The sequence below is a fragment of the Hemicordylus capensis genome, chromosome 4 (genome assembly GCF_027244095.1).
Source record: "Hemicordylus capensis ecotype Gifberg chromosome 4, rHemCap1.1.pri, whole genome shotgun sequence".
Lineage (NCBI taxonomy): Eukaryota > Metazoa > Chordata > Lepidosauria > Squamata > Cordylidae > Hemicordylus > Hemicordylus capensis.
The window spans coordinates 50,268,927-50,284,534 of NC_069660.1; the positions used below are offsets into that span (position 1 = coordinate 50,268,927).

The 15,608-nt window shown below is 45.0% G+C and overlaps 1 protein-coding gene and 1 long non-coding RNA gene across 4 annotated transcripts in view; one reads left to right on the forward strand and one right to left on the reverse strand.

The window, feature by feature from the left end:
• LOC128322415 (ubiquinol-cytochrome-c reductase complex assembly factor 1) overlaps positions 1–15,608 on the forward strand; it is a 102,731-nt gene that overhangs the window by 16,740 nt on the left and 70,383 nt on the right. For all 3 annotated transcript variants that reach the window (XM_053243598.1, XM_053243599.1, XM_053243600.1), the window contains exons 5-6: positions 1,959–2,031; positions 3,903–3,960. In XM_053243598.1, coding sequence (XP_053099573.1) covers positions 1,959–2,031; positions 3,903–3,960 — 131 coding nt within the window. The remainder of the gene's footprint in view (positions 1–1,958; positions 2,032–3,902; positions 3,961–15,608) is intronic.
• Positions 2,543–15,608, reverse strand: part of LOC128322418 (uncharacterized) — a 49,822-nt gene continuing 36,756 nt past the window's right edge. Inside the window, exon 3 of the long non-coding RNA XR_008305705.1 lies at positions 2,543–2,913. This is a non-coding gene — a long non-coding RNA (uncharacterized LOC128322418). The remainder of the gene's footprint in view (positions 2,914–15,608) is intronic.

The window sequence follows — 15,608 nt, forward strand, 5'->3', positions numbered from 1 at the left end:
GAGAGAGGCAGGTGGTGGTGGGGGAGACAGAGTGAGCGAGAGAGGTGCACGGGGGGGGGAGAGACAGAGCGAGCGAGAGAGGCGCGCGGGGAGGGGAGAGACAGAGCGAGAGAGAGAGGCGCGCGGGGAGGGGAGAGACAGAGCGAGAGAGAGAGGCGCCGGGGGAAGAGGAGACAGAGCGAGAGAGAGGCGCGCGGGGAAGAGGAGACAGCGCGAGCGAGAGAGGCGTGGGGGAGAGACAGTGCGAGCGAGAGAGGCGCGGGGGGAGAGACAGCGTGAGCGAGAGAGGCGCGGGGGGAGACAGAGCATGCGAGAGAGGCGCGGGGGGAAGACAGCGCGCGAGAGAGAGAGGCGCGGGGGGAGACAGCGCGTGCAAGAGAGGCGCGGGGGGAGACAGTGCATGCGAGAGAGGCGAGGGGGGGAGAGACAGAGCGAGAGAGGCGGTGTGGGGGGGCAGAGCGAGCAAGAGAGCTGTTGGGGGGGGGACAGAGCGAGTGAGAGAGCTGTGGGAGGACCAGCCAAACAAATTATTCCAACTAACCCCCAAAAGGAAGTGAACTACCGCACAGATGCTCTGTGCGGGTTCAGCTAGTAGGAGGAGAATTGCTCATTGGATGAGTCATTTCATCAGCAAAAGGGGTCCTTTCATGAGTACAGCTTTTTTCCATGAATAGAAGGGGCTTCCTTTCACAGAGTGGGATCTGGGCCACAGTGAATAAGGGAGTTACAGGCTGTAGAATGTAATTGCTATGAGCCATAAAAAGGTTTGGAAAAGAGCTTGTGGTACAAAGGCTTGTATGAGAGCTTGCTAAAATAGAATTAAAATAAAATAGATTTGGGTTCCCTTTTCTGAGATAAAACGCTTCTGCTAAGTCAGAAACAGCTCTTCCATGAGCTAAATAACGCTTTCTACTAGCAGAAGGGCACTTTTAGATCCAATCCAATGTCTGCAAAAATTAAATGCATATGAAAGTATAACATGTATTAGTTAAAAATGGGATATTACTGGCTAGGCTACTCTGAGCTGAACATTCTGAGCCAGCAATAAGACATGTCTTGAACCTAAACTAATTATGTCAATATTGGAACATTTTTGTTCTGAAGGAATAAAAGATGTAAAACATTTAATTAGTAATGTGCACAGCATATAAACAACCAGAAAACTCAAAAGACTGATGAGATCCAGCATTTTTACAAATGTTGTCAGATTACTATTGGTATTCAGTATAAACCAGTGATCTTCACTGTTTTTCAAGCAGGGGCCTCTTTGGCAAAATATTCCAGTGTGAGAGCCATTTTCCACTGTTCTCACCTCTGCACAGTACTGTGATTTTCTCAGTGCTGAGAGGGCCCTCTCTAAAGAACTCTAGGAGGAAAGCACTGGGGAGGGCTATGCTTGCCAGCACTCTGCACATCTTCCAAGATGGTGCGGGGCTCAAGAGGGCTCCATTTTCTTTAAAGGCGCCCCACTGCCACCAATGCTGGGCAAAGTGCAGCACTGCACAGTGGGAATGGTAATCTCTGTATGGTGCCAGGGTGGCTGTGTGGAGTATTCAGCTTTGGCCGAAACTTCACAGAGGCCCAATAAACAATTAGTCAGGGGGCTGCACTTAGGTTTGATGGGGGCCATCACTAGCTCCTGGGCCTTACAGTGAAGAACACTGGCCAAAACTTTATCTATCTAGCTATAGATAGATAGATTTCTATACCGCCCTTCCAAAAATGGCTCAGGGCAGTTTAAACAGAGAAATAATAAACAAATAATATGGAGCCCTGTCCCCAAAGGGCTCACAATCTAAAAAGAAACATAAGAGAGACACCAGCAACAGTTACTGGAGGTACTGTGCTGGGGTGGATAGGGCATATAACCTTTATTGCAAAAGGGTTTATATTGTATGATCGATGAAAACATAGGGACACTATACATATGAAGATTAAAAATGTTTTATCTTTTCCAGAAAATTAAAATAGCAGCACTGCGCATGTACACATGCTGTGTGGAGAAAACAGACTATGAAGAATTCTTTAACAGTAAGTTTTCCATCTCTCCTCACTTACTCCCTTCTCTTATATCCCCATCTCCTAGGTTATGGCAGAAGTAGGATAGCCTTTTGAACTGAAAAGTTAATGCTCATTCTCCTCTCTTCTAGGCATAAATATTGGCACTTGAGAAAATACTTAGCCACTCATTTATGGTTTCTGAAAGGAACCGTGACTGACATCCTAACTTACAAAATTGCATGGAGATTTTGCAGGGCTGCAACAGGAGCATCCTTACGCTGCTGCTGTGCCTAGTTCTGCCTATGCTCTGGAAGTGCTCTGTACAATAGGAAACAACATGCTGAGGGTCAGCAAGATATTTACTCTCTCACAGAGTGCTTCTAGAGCAGTGATTCTCAAACTTGGGTCCTCAGGTGTTATTGGACTTCAACTCCCATAATCCCCAACCAAAGGCCACTGAGGCTGGGGATTATGGGAGTTGAAGTCCAATAACACCTGAGGACCCAAGTTTGAGAATCCCTGTTCTAGAGTGTGGGCAGAATTAGGAGATTTCACCCGTTGCTGCAATAATGTGTGGAGAGGAGGTCTGGGGAAGTTGCACACAGGCCCCTGTTGCGTCCTTGCAGTAGAGGTGTGCACACACTGCAGTAGAGGTGTGAATTGTTTGCTGCGATTCAGTTTGATTTCAGACTGAACCATGGGTCCCCGAATTGTTTTGGTCTAACCCACCAGCTGGACCAGTCGGGTCGATGAACTGGTTCGAAGCAGTTTGCGATCAAACTGCTTGAACTGGACCAGTTTGTGGTGGACCAGTTCGGCGCACCCTTTCTCTGCAGAGCCTCCTAACATGCACACTTTGTTGGTTAGAATATTGTCCAGGAACTGTAAAATAATGCCATCTTCATAGCCATCCTATTGTATATTGAAAGAAAGAGAAAAATGTTATTGATATACAATCAGTTCTTAAAACCCTGTCTCACCAGCAGTGTTCCCTGTGACAGGGACTCTCAAATGTTCTTGACTGCTACTCCCAGTAACCCCCACTGCACTGGTCTTTGGCTGGGGATTATGGGAGTTGTAGTCAAATCTGGGAATCCCAGGTACAGGGAACACTGCTCACCAGTTATAAAAATATTATAGTTTTCAGTGCTGCTATTTGTAACCTATGCCCTGATTTTTCCTTCTACATTTCCCCAAGCACCATAGCAAGGAAAAACATTGCTATTTTGTGTTCTGTGCTCTATAGTCTCTATATCCGGAGCACAGGATCAAACTATAAATATATTCTCTGAGCCCCAAATATTTTAATGTTTAACGTTGGCATTCAGATTGTTAGGAAATATTTCCTAGGTGTTCCCAAACATAGAGCAGGAATCAGGATAGGATCATTGAATGGAAGAATTTGAGTGATTGTGGATGGACATTGTTCTCTGTATTCACCTAAATACAAGGAGGGCATCCGTTTGTATGGATAAAGCTGAACCAGCAAAGGGAGGCTTTCATACTACATTACTATTTCATTTCATTTCATTTCATACTGATATTTCATAAGCAGTAGTACCTACCACCCACTCACTTTCTTGAGCCAAGCAAATTTATCTCTCCCTCAAAGTCAGAAAGAAGAATATTCGGCTAGCCACCTGTATTGTGGCTTGCTTGCACCCTTCAAGCAGAAGTCCACAAAAAAGTCCTCTAAAGCCTAGTGGGACCCTCCAGAGTATCATACCATGAAGAAGAGAATTTTGCTCCCTCCCATATGTATGGGCAGAAATTCTTTCTGTTGCACACCAGGCATGAGTGTGTGGGGATCCCAGCTAATTCATTTACATTCTTTAAATAAATAAAGCTACTAATGTGAAGCACACTATGGACAAATATTTACTTTAAAAAATTATTTTAAGAATTTCAGATGCCTGATACATTGAATTCCTGGTTTTTAGTTGCACAGCTTCATGTCTGGTAAGTAAAACCTACTTAAAGTCTGTGGCCGACATTCAAATTAAGAGTTGTATACAGTGGGGGAGGAAAGGTTTTGGCACTCCCCCCTTCCCTCTTCAGTTGTCTGTACCTCTTGAAAATATAACCCTAAAGGTCCCCCAACCCTCAAGGACATATTTTTGGGTGGCACAGATGGCTTCAGATAAAAGAAGGTATTGTCAAAAACTTGTCCTCCTTTCTGTGCACATACTAAAGTGTTCCCTGTGCACAACTCTTAGTCTGGAAGAAGGCTTGTATTTTCTGTATCCATTCCAGCTAAAGGAGGAGACTCTCCGCTTCATGGCTGACATCTTGATTAATGCTGCATGCGTGCAGCTGATGAATTCCTGCTTCTGAAGTGCAAGCACTCATGTGCAGTGGAGGGGGCAATTTTTTTGCATCTCCCTTTCATCTGGAAATGCTCTGAATATATCCCTGAGTGTTGTGCAGCTCTCAGAGACATAGTTGCACACTGCACAGTTCACTTTCAACGGAAGGGCAGTAAAATAGTTCTCCCACTGCACGCAAGCAAGCTCCAGTGCTTCAGAAGCAGGAATGCGTCTGCTGCACGTGTGCTTCTTTTGGTGGCACATGTGCAGCTTCGGTCAGGATGTCAGCCAATATTGCTAACTTGTGAGCAACTTTAAAAAAAAAAAAAGTCAAAGAAGTCTAATATTTGTAGTAGTTTCTAAAGCCTAGCAGGGGAAAGATTATATATGGCTAGGAATATCTTTGAAAGCTTCATTCAGTCTGAATGGAAAGGTTTCTTATTTAGGTGTTTTAGGAAAAGCTCACATTTACGTAAAAGTGGTTTGAATTGTGTGAACTTGTGGTGATTTTACTTGCTGGTTGTCAGAAGTCTTTAACAAATTATACCATTGACATTTACATTTGCACCTTGAAAATGTACCTACAGATTAAGTGAATGCTAGGTTGGTTGCACATAGAATATTTAACACCTCAGAAAGTGAGTTTTCCTTTCATTTGTTAAATAACTAGCCAAGAAAAATAATTAAGCAAAATCTGTTTTTCCTCTCAAGTTACATGTTTGAAAAGATCTAAGTGATACAGCAGTGATGCAGAAAGAAGTAAATTATGTTTCCAATTACCTGCCTCTCTGGGAGCGAATAGTCTTAGATTTAATCTTACCAGTATAGCCTGTATAGATTCTCAAAGACTCAAACATGTCAATGAACAAAAAATAGACACTTGACCAAGGTAGTATTTGTACTATTCTTCATCTCCTCATTTCAGCTTTCCTCTATTACTTCTAAAACATATTGTGAACTTTTATTTTGTTACTGTGCCTTATTAGCCTACCACAGACATTCTGGTAGCAGGACATCTGAAAGATGAACTGCACACAAATCTTGTGAGAGCAGTTAATGAAAAGCCCTAGTAGATTGTGTTGATCAGGGGGAAACGCTGTAAAGATCTTTACTAAATGTCTAAGAGGGCAGCAAAGTTCTATCAATTTCCAGAGCCAATCCTAAGCATTCAGAAGGAAGCAAGTTCATTCACTTTTAGAAAGAAAGGCCATCTTTAGTATTTTTACAGTAACAGACCATAACAAAAATCTCATAATAAAGTGAATGTGTGCAGCCCCACCAATTAAATTATGCCCCTTAATAAATGAATGCTTTAACTGATTATTCTACCAATTTAACTTAAGGCTGTAATCTTGTGTACACCTGAGAGAATATGCCCCATGGAGTACAATGGGACTTAGGTGTATTTATGTATTTATTTATTAGAATCTTTATTTCTGCAAGCGTGGTGTAGTGGTTAGAGTGCTGGACTACGACCGGGGAGACATGAGTTCAGATCCTCATTCAGCCATGATACTCGCTGGGTGACTCTGGACCAGCCACTTCTCTCTCAGCCTAACCTACTTCACAGCGTTGTTGTGAGAAGAGACTTAACTATGTACGCCGCTCTGGGCTTCTTGTAGGAAGAGCAGAATATAAATGTTTTTAAAAACCCCAAAACAAATCTGAACACAGTTTACATAGCAAAGGAAAATGGTTGCCTGTCCCAGAGGGGCTCATGATCTAAAAAAGAAACAGAAGGGAAATACCAGCAACAGCCACTGGGAACAATGCAGTGCTCCATTGAATAGAGACAGTTGTTTTCCCTCTACTAAATAGTAGTGAGTCACTACTGTTAAAGGTGTCTCTTTGCCCAATTAGCCCGGGTTAATTCTCGTACTCTGTTAAAATTGGTACCAGCTAATAATACAGTGCCTAAAATGAATTAGGTGAGTCAAGAATTGTGTAGGTAGGACATAGATGTAATTGCATGTAAGAATGTATGCTGTTGTTAGACAACAAGCTTTTAATGCAAAATACTAAGCATTTTAATGATAATCAAAATATACATTCTCATTTGGAGAATCAATAGAATAGGTATCTAATTGTAATACTGGCAAACCAAATAGTTAACTTAGGGGATTTTAATAGACTAAACTCAATTCCATGTATAGCTACACAGAAATACAATGCATTCATAGTGCTCATTAAAATGGAATAATCCTAGAGTTTAAAGGGTGTGACTCCTCATGAAGTGGGGAGTGGGGACAGGCAGTGAGTTAATTGACACAAGCAGGGCAAGCTCAAGGCTCAGGGGTGCCCTAGGCGAAGTTTGACCGGGATCCTCCCACTGCCCCCATCACCCGCTCAGGCACCCCCCATCCGCCTTCCTGGCTACAGCCTCCACAATGGTTGAACACTGCAGAGGCAGCAGGCAGGAGGGGGTGGTAGGTGATGGGGAGAGTGTGTCTGCCCTCCATGCTGCCTCTGCCTCTCCCTCCCCCCACTGCTTTCGTGAGCAGAAGCAGCAGTGGTGAGGAGGAAGGGCAATCGGGAGGGTGATGAGGAATACCGACTCATTCGCCCACCCTCCTCGTTGCTGCCTCCATCCACCACTTTCACAGTGAGCTCACCTACCCGCTCACCCTCTTCCTCGCTGCCACTGCCACAGTGAAAGTACGAGTAGGGGCAGGAGCTGTGGGGAGGGGGTGGAGGGCAACTGGGATTGTCCATCTCTGCACCAACAAGGTGCACCTGCGTGCAAGGCCCGCCTGCATGGACGAAGGACAAAGGCCAACCCTGGATCCCACATGGCCCAGGCTGTCGCCACTCTTGCCTGCTTTGCACCCAAAGCAGGCACTTTGTTCACTTATCAGGCAGGCCAGGTGTAGTGATCAGCTACCCCTCCCCTAAAGAGTTAACCAGAAGTGAACCCTGTCCTGACTAACAGGCTGGTGAACTCCAGAGCTCAGCCAATCGGCACACCAGGTGGGTGAGACCAGGAGAGCCATTGGCAGAGAAGGGTTTCTTTGTTAGAAGAAGCTGGCTGGGAGGCAGAGGAGGACATGCAGCCATAAGGACTTGCTGCGGGAAAATGTCTCTATACGTCCTGGGAAGCCAGGAAGGCAGGAAGCTTGAGTTCTCAACCAGGATTTGGTGAGTTCAAGAAAAGAAGCCTGGGCTTTGGCTTCGGAAAGTTTAGTCTAGGGGAAGTTGGTTTAGTCAGATTTTGCGTTAGACTTTCTGTTTCTTTGGTGTGTGTTTTGTATATCCCTGAAACTGTTCTAGGATGGTTTACCTGTAACATAACTAAACTAAGAAACACTAGCCTCCGCCCATCCACCCAAGGCCTTGCAAAAGACTCTGTAAGCTTTTAAAGGTGCTTTTGTATTTTCCTACATACCTATTCCTTGCAACTGGGTAACCACAATTTTTAAAGCATGCTGCCCCAATACCATTTGGGGTACCTTTTTGAAAGTATTATTGTAACCTACTGAGTATTTTTACCTGTAACTAAAAGCTGAGAAAGCCTCAGATGGAAGCAGTCTGTAGCACTTGAATAAAACTGTTTTCTATTTATTTATTTATTTAACATTTATATCCCACTCTTCCTCCAAGGAGCGCAGAGCGGTGTACTACATACTTGAGTTTCTCTTTCACAACAACCCTGTGAAGTAGGTTAGGCTGAGAGAGAAGTGACTGGCCCAGAGTCACCCAGCTAGTTTCATGGCTGAATGGGGATTTGAACTCGGGTCTCCCTGGTCCTAGACCGGCACTCTAACCACTACACCACGCTGGCTCTCTTTCTTTTTGTTCTTTTCTTTTTGTTCTTTTCTTTTACAAGCCTATCCAAGTGGGGTTTTTAACTCAGGAGAAAGGTGGCGGTGGGGCTGAAAGAGGCTCTCACTCTGGTGCACACATGCCTCAAACGTTCAGCAATCTACCAGTTTTCTCATCACATGTAGTCTTGCACATGGAAGATTTTTGTACTTTTCCATTAGTGAAACAAAGAGTTTTCCTTGGAATTCCACCCAAACCCATAGGAGTTCAAGCTCTGTTGATAAGCTGGTGGTGGCAGAGGCAGCCTTTAGAACCTACTCAAAATTACAGGAAAGTTGAAGGGGAAGCCTTGCTTGGAAAGCTCAGAGGGGGTGATTCAGCATTTTTCTTTCACCCACGTGAGTTTGCTCTGAGACAAAGGCTTTAATCTGTTATACCAGCACTGGACACAAGGAACCACAAATCAGAAAAATAGATTGGTTAGCAAGGGGATGGATTGGCAAAATACATTGCTGCCATGCAGCTGCTTTTCAGGCGAATCAGGTGGCTTAAATTGGTTGCATGTTGGTCAGATAGCTTGGGAGTAGAGTGTTTCTCAACCTGTTTGGAGTCAAGGACTGCTAAATTCTTCGTGCAGAGTTTCAAGGACCACTACATTCTTCATGCGTTTCCCAGACCAGCAGTTAGTAAAGGGGTTTCAAGTTTAAGTTTATCTATCTCTATCTATCTATCTAACAGACTTCTATACTGCCCAAAACTTGCATCTTTGGGCAGTTTACAATTAAAATAATATAAGCATTAAAATAATTAAATTTGGAATCTTTTGCAAACATGGAATATTAGGGGTTCTCAACCTTGGATCCCCAGATGTTGGTGGACTTAAACTCCCATGACTCCCAACCACAATGGCATTTGGCCATTATGGTTGGGGATTATGGGAGTTGAAATCTACCAACATCTGGGGACCCAAGGTTGAGAACCCCTGAATCTAAAAGCCTGGGTGAACAAACATGTCTCCAGTATGTCTTCAGTATGTGCGGGGTGGGGGTGGGGGAGCTTGTGATTGCTCAATGGAGAGGGGATGTTGGGCCATTAGAAAAATTCAAAAGCTACATGGGGCCAACAAAAACAACACACAAGCAAGCTTTTGAATTCCCCAAAACTCTTCATCAGGCTGGATGTCAAGCAAAGCAAAAAGGAGCTGAGGAGAGGAGAGCTGGGCATGTTGTCAGTAGAGCCCGAAGTCTACAGTTTAGTCTACATGATGGAGGTGGAGTTTTAGCAGGAGTTGTGTAGTCGCAGGGCTGGATCCAGACAACGTTAATCAGGACCACCCACTGAAATTAATTTAGTCATCTCTCATTTGTGTCAATACTGCTTGGTCATGATCACCTGACTTGATCTGGCTCCTGCTCTTAGATTTGCACTTTGTGAGGCGGACCTTATGAAACCCACGCAGCTCCTCTAAAACTCCTTAAAAACGGTTACGTGGCAGGTGCTGGGAATGGGCTTTTTTTGGTGAAAGAAAATATGAAGAAGAGCGGTGGAGACCTGGTGTTAAAGGGAAGGAGGCGATTCTGAGATGGCAGCAGGGCGTGGGGCTTTGTAGTGGTGGATGCCTCGTCTTCCTTGCTGGGGAGACAAGGCACTGTTAAGGGTGGGTGAGGCAATGGTGCACTGGACCGCGCACAGAAGGTCGCCTGGGTCCAAGAGCTGCCACCTCTGTGCTTGCGCACCAGAGTGTAGCAGGTGTTCTCCCATCCTCTCTCACAGCGCGGGCTTCTGCGCCCCCCTCCCAACTCCCCTACTTGCACCAATCACATCAACCTGCCTTTGGGGCTGCACAGCTCACGTGGTCCCACATGCTGCCTGCATGTTGCTGCAAGGCAAGCCTAGGCCTAGGGGGTTCGGTGTTTTGGCGCCAGCGGGGGTAGTACCTTAAGGGTGGGGGAGGGTGAACTCACCCCTTCCGCCATATTTCCCCCACCGGTGCTCTGTTATCTTTAAGCCCCTCGGGGCAGCAGTGTTCCTCCTTGCCGCCCCGTTTCCCCCATCAGCCAGAAGTAGCCTGCGTGTGTGCGCCCGTTGTGCCGCGTGCATGGCAGACAGGTGTACGCACGCTCACTACTTCTGGCCGATGGGGGAAACAGGGCGGCAGGGAGGAATGCTGCCGCCCCGAGGGGCTTAAAGATAACAGAGCGCCGGTGGGGGAAATGCGGCAGGAGGGGTGAATACACCCTCCCCCGCCCTTAAAGTACTACCCCTGCCAGTGCCGAAGTTATTCGTGCACATCCCTATAAAGGGGACTGCAGTCTTCCACCGGCGGTGCAGATCAGGGGGTTATAGGGGGCCGAGGGACTACAACACCCCACCAATGCAAGAGGGAAATGGCGTTCCCTCTCAAGCTGCCTTGGCTGCAACAGGCAGCTGGATTTGGTTGGGATCAGACACATTGGTTGGGATCAGACACGAACCGTGCTGGGCATCAAATCCCCAGGATCACTTCATTACAGTGTCATTCATCCAATGACACTTTTGCATGAATGCACAAAATGGTATCTTGCCTCTCCCCCACACCACGCCACCTCGCTCTGCCACATAGCCCTCCTTGGTACACGTGCTTGCTCCCCCTCCCCCGAGGAAGATCCACCTGCACTCCCTTTCTGCAAAGCCCGAGCCAAGGCGGCCCTCCTCCCTCCCTCCACCGCTTAGCCCTCACCACGGCATGATCCCGGCCAGAGGTTCCACCCCCTGGTAAGGTCACAAAGGAGACCGCCGTCTTCCACCAGCGGTGCAGACCAGGGAGTTACAGGGGACTGAGGGACCACAACGCCCCACCGATGCAAGAGGGAAACAGCGTTCCCTCTCAAGGCGCCTCGGCCACAACAGGCAGCTGGGTTTCAATCAATCAATCTCTGGCTGCAAACAATGAGCATGCAAGAACCAGCAGCCCCTCAAGTGGCGCCTACTGCCATACCTTTTCCTCGATGCCACATACAGTTTGAAGCTGTAAAGACAGAGAATAAGATAGCTGTAGGAAGATCTCAGCAACACATGGAGGCATGGCGCAAGCAGGGTCCCGCGCCTCCGTGATACTACTCCTCTTCCTCTTCTGTGCCATGTGCAAAACTGAGGAAGTGAGTGCCTTAATTGCAGTTGTTTGGGGGGGGGTGTTGACTCCCAGTCACGGACCAGCACTTAACCCTTTGCGGACCAGCAGCGGTCCAGGGACTGGTGGTTGAGAAACTGTGGACTAGACCTTGCTAGAAGATAAACATGGCGAGGCTCCTGGTTTCACTATAATTTAGGCAGATAGGCTCCTGGTTTCACTATAATTTAGGCAGAGGGAGTCTGGATGGGGATTTTTGGAGGGTTTAAGCCAATTCTCAAGTGTAGTTGGAGAAACCTATTTTTGAATATGAATCTCCACTATGCTTGCATTTCTCAGAGGGCGAACCCATGTATGGGTTTTTGCTCCCATAAAGACAATGGTTGATATACCTAACTGTCTCTGCCACTGACCATCAATACCTAGGTCAGAGACAAATGCATTAAGAATGAGAAAGGAGTCCCTGTTCTAAAATGGGTCCTTGCAGGAAGGGGCTATATCTACCTGTTCTGCAGCTTTGCTTTTTGTTGGAATGAAGAAGTTGGAGATCTGCTTGGCAAGGAGAACTCCAGGCAGCTAGGTTCTTGCCTTGCAACAAATTGAGTCCCAAAAATAGTGATTTCAGCTCAGAGATTCTCAGGCTTGGGAATCTCTCTAGGACTCATCCATAGAACACACTCTTATCTGGGTTTGCAATGGGATGGATGTGCAGGATGACGAGACATTTAAAAAGGCACTGAAGACACATTTATTCACCCAGGCTTCTAATTAGATTTATGGTTTTAAATTTTTAATGTTGGTTTTAAATGATTTTAATGTTAATGATTTTAATGGTTAAATGATTTTAATTGTTTAATTTATTTAGTTTTGATTTTAATTGTTTTGTTTTTACTTTTATGTAAACTGCCCTGAGCCATTTTTGGAAGGGCTGTATATCAATCAAATAAATAAACAAGCTAGGGCAGCCTTAGTCCTTTGAAACAGTGGCTTGGAAGTAAATTCAAATGTGAGTTAGCAGGCTAGCGAAAGCTAACCAAAATGCTGGTTGAAACGATGAACAGAAATTGCTTCCACAGTCACTGAACAAAGAACTAGTTTTTGGGAGAGGGTTTTATACCTTAAAGGTTAAGCATGTTGGCAGAAAGTTTGATCACCTTCCACCTTCTAGAATGGAAATTCTTATTTGAGTCTCGACTAAGCTTAGGATTCAGACTGGCTGAATTACCTAAGGGCAGCGCTCACTATGGGTGTGAGGCTCATCTTCCGAAATTGATCTAATCATGAGGTTCTAGTCCTCAAGGCTTAGTCAGCAGTAGAAAATAGGTTTGGCACTTGAACAGGGAGATTGCTTTGTTGAGGAATTTCTGATCAGCTTTAATTTCCTGGGGAAGGTTTCTTTGGATATGAATACCAAACTTGTTTGCAGACATTCTGGGGCCTTCCCAAGTAATCCAATTTACTCAGAGACTTGTTCAGCCCTTTTGTTGTTGTTATGACGCATGGGAGAGGGGCGCCGATGCCAAACCTACCATATCTGGTAGGTTCTTTGGTTTTTAGTTTTAATAATACTCAAATCAAATCATTTAGTTTTAATAATTCTCAGTTTTTGGTTTTTAAAATAACTTTTAATTTGAAACTTAATTCTGATTGTGTTTTTAGCCTGGACTTTTAACGTGTTTACTTAATTTGGTTAATTTTATTTATTTTACAATGTATCTATTATATTGTTGTTGTGAGCCACCCCAAGCAGAAGTGTACTGGCAGGGTATAAATATTTTAAACAAACACACACACACCTTCTCTCACCTCCCATTGTCAAATGTGTTGTCCTCTTTGGTCTCTGGTAATGCCAATTACCAGAACCTGAGAGTCCTGTTTCTGCCTGGCAGACCCATAAACATAACTTGGGCTGAATAAGGAGATTACTCCTAACATTGTATTTCTGATCAGAAGGTTGGAAGGTCACTTGAGTATGACTCTCAGGGACATATTTTTGTGAAGCACAGAACCTCCAGAGGGAAGGAGGATCCCCAAAAGTTGCCTCTCCTCTTCATGTGTGAGTGAAAACATTCTCCATGTACAGCTCTTAGCTTGGGTGTCAGCCACTGATGATTTTCTTCTTTATTTTAACATTTTAAAATGCTTGCTTTGCAAGCTCAGGTTGGAAGGGAAAGCATGTAAGTGCTTAATTGTAATTAGAAATATTTACTAAGTGAACAAAATGTACAATTAACACAGTTGCAAAAACAAATCCTTCAATTAAAAAAATATTGGTTAAGAGGATAAGGTTGGAATGAAAAGACAGAACAATAAAATAGCAATACAAATTAGAAAAATATTTCATATCCCTGCTAACTTGGCAAGGAGGCACCTTTTAATGTGGTGATTCTCTTTATTTAGCAGGGGGAGAGTAACTGGCCCTATCCACCCCCCCAGAACAGTACTTCCAGTGACTGTTGCTGGTGTCTGTCTTACGTTTCTTTTTAGATTGTGAGCCCTTTGGGGACAGAGATCCATTTTGTTTATCTTGTTTATTTGTTATTTCTCTGTGTGAACCGCCCTCAGCCATTTTTGGAAGGGCGGTATAGAAATCGAATAAATAAATAAAATAAATATCAAATCCTCCATATACTTTAGTGGGGGAATACAGGACTTACTGGCATAAAAACCAGATCATGGTGTGAAGATACATCATACTACAACAAAATGTTTTAATAAATAAATAAATAAATAAATCATGCAGCAAAGCAACCAAACCTAAGAAGATCTAAATCTGATCACTATCTGAGACTGCCTATGAACCCTTTGTATACCACCTTGAGTGTCATGAAAGAAATGTGGGAGACTGTTACATCCTCATGGAAGAAAAGTAGGATACAAATGTAATAAGTGGAGGGTTTTTGTGCACCAGTAAAAGCCAGTGTGGTGTAGTGTACAGTTTCTCAACTGCCGATCCATGGACCGGTGCCAGTCCATGACAAGTCAAGTGACGGTCCGTGCCTTGGGCAATTACACCTCCCCACCCGCCACGTGCTGCAAACCTCCATGTTTTTAATCCTATCTAATAAAAGGCTTCAGCGTGATCCTGTGCGCCCGTGTCTTTTTTGGCAGTTCTGAGCATGCGCGGAGCGCATGCTCAGAACTGCCGAAAAAGATACGGCCATCCAGACACGGGCGGCCATGTTGTCCAAGATTAGGGGAGGGAAGAAACGGCAGCGGCGGAAGAGCCCTGCCTTTAAAATTAATGTCGGGCCGGGAGGGAAGAAACGGCAGCGGCGGAAGAGCCCTGCCTTTAAAATTAATGTCGGGCCGGGAGGGAAGAAACGGCAGCGGCGGAAGAGCCCTGCCTTTAAAATTAATGTCGGGCCGGGAGGGAAGAAACGGCAGCGGCGGAAGAGCCCTGCCTTTAAAATTAATGTCGGAGCTGCCCGGGAGAGAAGAAACGGCAGCGGTGGAAAAGCCCTGCCTTTAAAAGTTAATGTCCAAGACCCAAGTATGCACTAATCACAATCCGCCCCCCTGCCCGCCCAAACACCCGTTAGCCAACACACACAAAAAGAAAACAAGTGCTAACACACTACACTCCCCCCCCCACAAAAAAACAAAAAAAAAACCAGGAAAAAGTCCCCTCCCCCCACCAGTCAAGGGCGGGGGGGGAAGAAACGTTAATTACGTATGCGTAAAAAACAAAAAAACCTAGCGCCCGTTATTATAACGGGCTGAAAAATACTAGTATATATATATACTAGTATTTTTAAGCCCGTTATAATAACGGGCGCTAGCTTTCTTTTCCCCGTTTAAGCTTTCTTCATATATATATTTTGTTTGTGTGTGTTTGTGTGTCCCTGTCTCTCTTCGTTCCTTTCCTTTCCTTCCTTTTCCTTCTCTCTTTTTTTGTTTTTTATATGTTTTATTCTCTACGTTATCTTTTTCTCTCTTCTTTCTATAATGGGCATGTTCTTTGGTTTTGTGTGTGTGTGTTTTCCCTTTTCTCTTTTTCTATGTTTTTTCTCCCTTTTTTCTTCATTTTTATCTTTTTTCCCCCTTCCTCTCTCTTTATTTTGTTCTTTCCTTTCCTATCTCTCTCTTCTCTCTTTTTCCTTCATTTCTTTTCTTTTCTCTGTTGTTCTGTCTCCCTCCCTCATTCCTTGTTTTGTCTTTTGCTGTCTGTTTTTCTTTTTGTCTGTCTGTCTCTCTGTCTTTGTTTTCCTCCACCCTGTTCTAATTTTCCATTCCCTCTGTGGTTTTTTTGCAGGGGACAAAAAGTTCCTTCCCGGCCCTCAATAAGGGCCACCAGTAAAACCCACACTACATCTAGGGACAGGAGGGAGGGGGTTGGTGCTTTTAATGGACTGAGGAAGGGAAGCCGGAGTGTGTACCTGTAGTCAGCCAAAGACCCACCCCCCGCCTACCTCAGCCAATCTGCTGCAAGA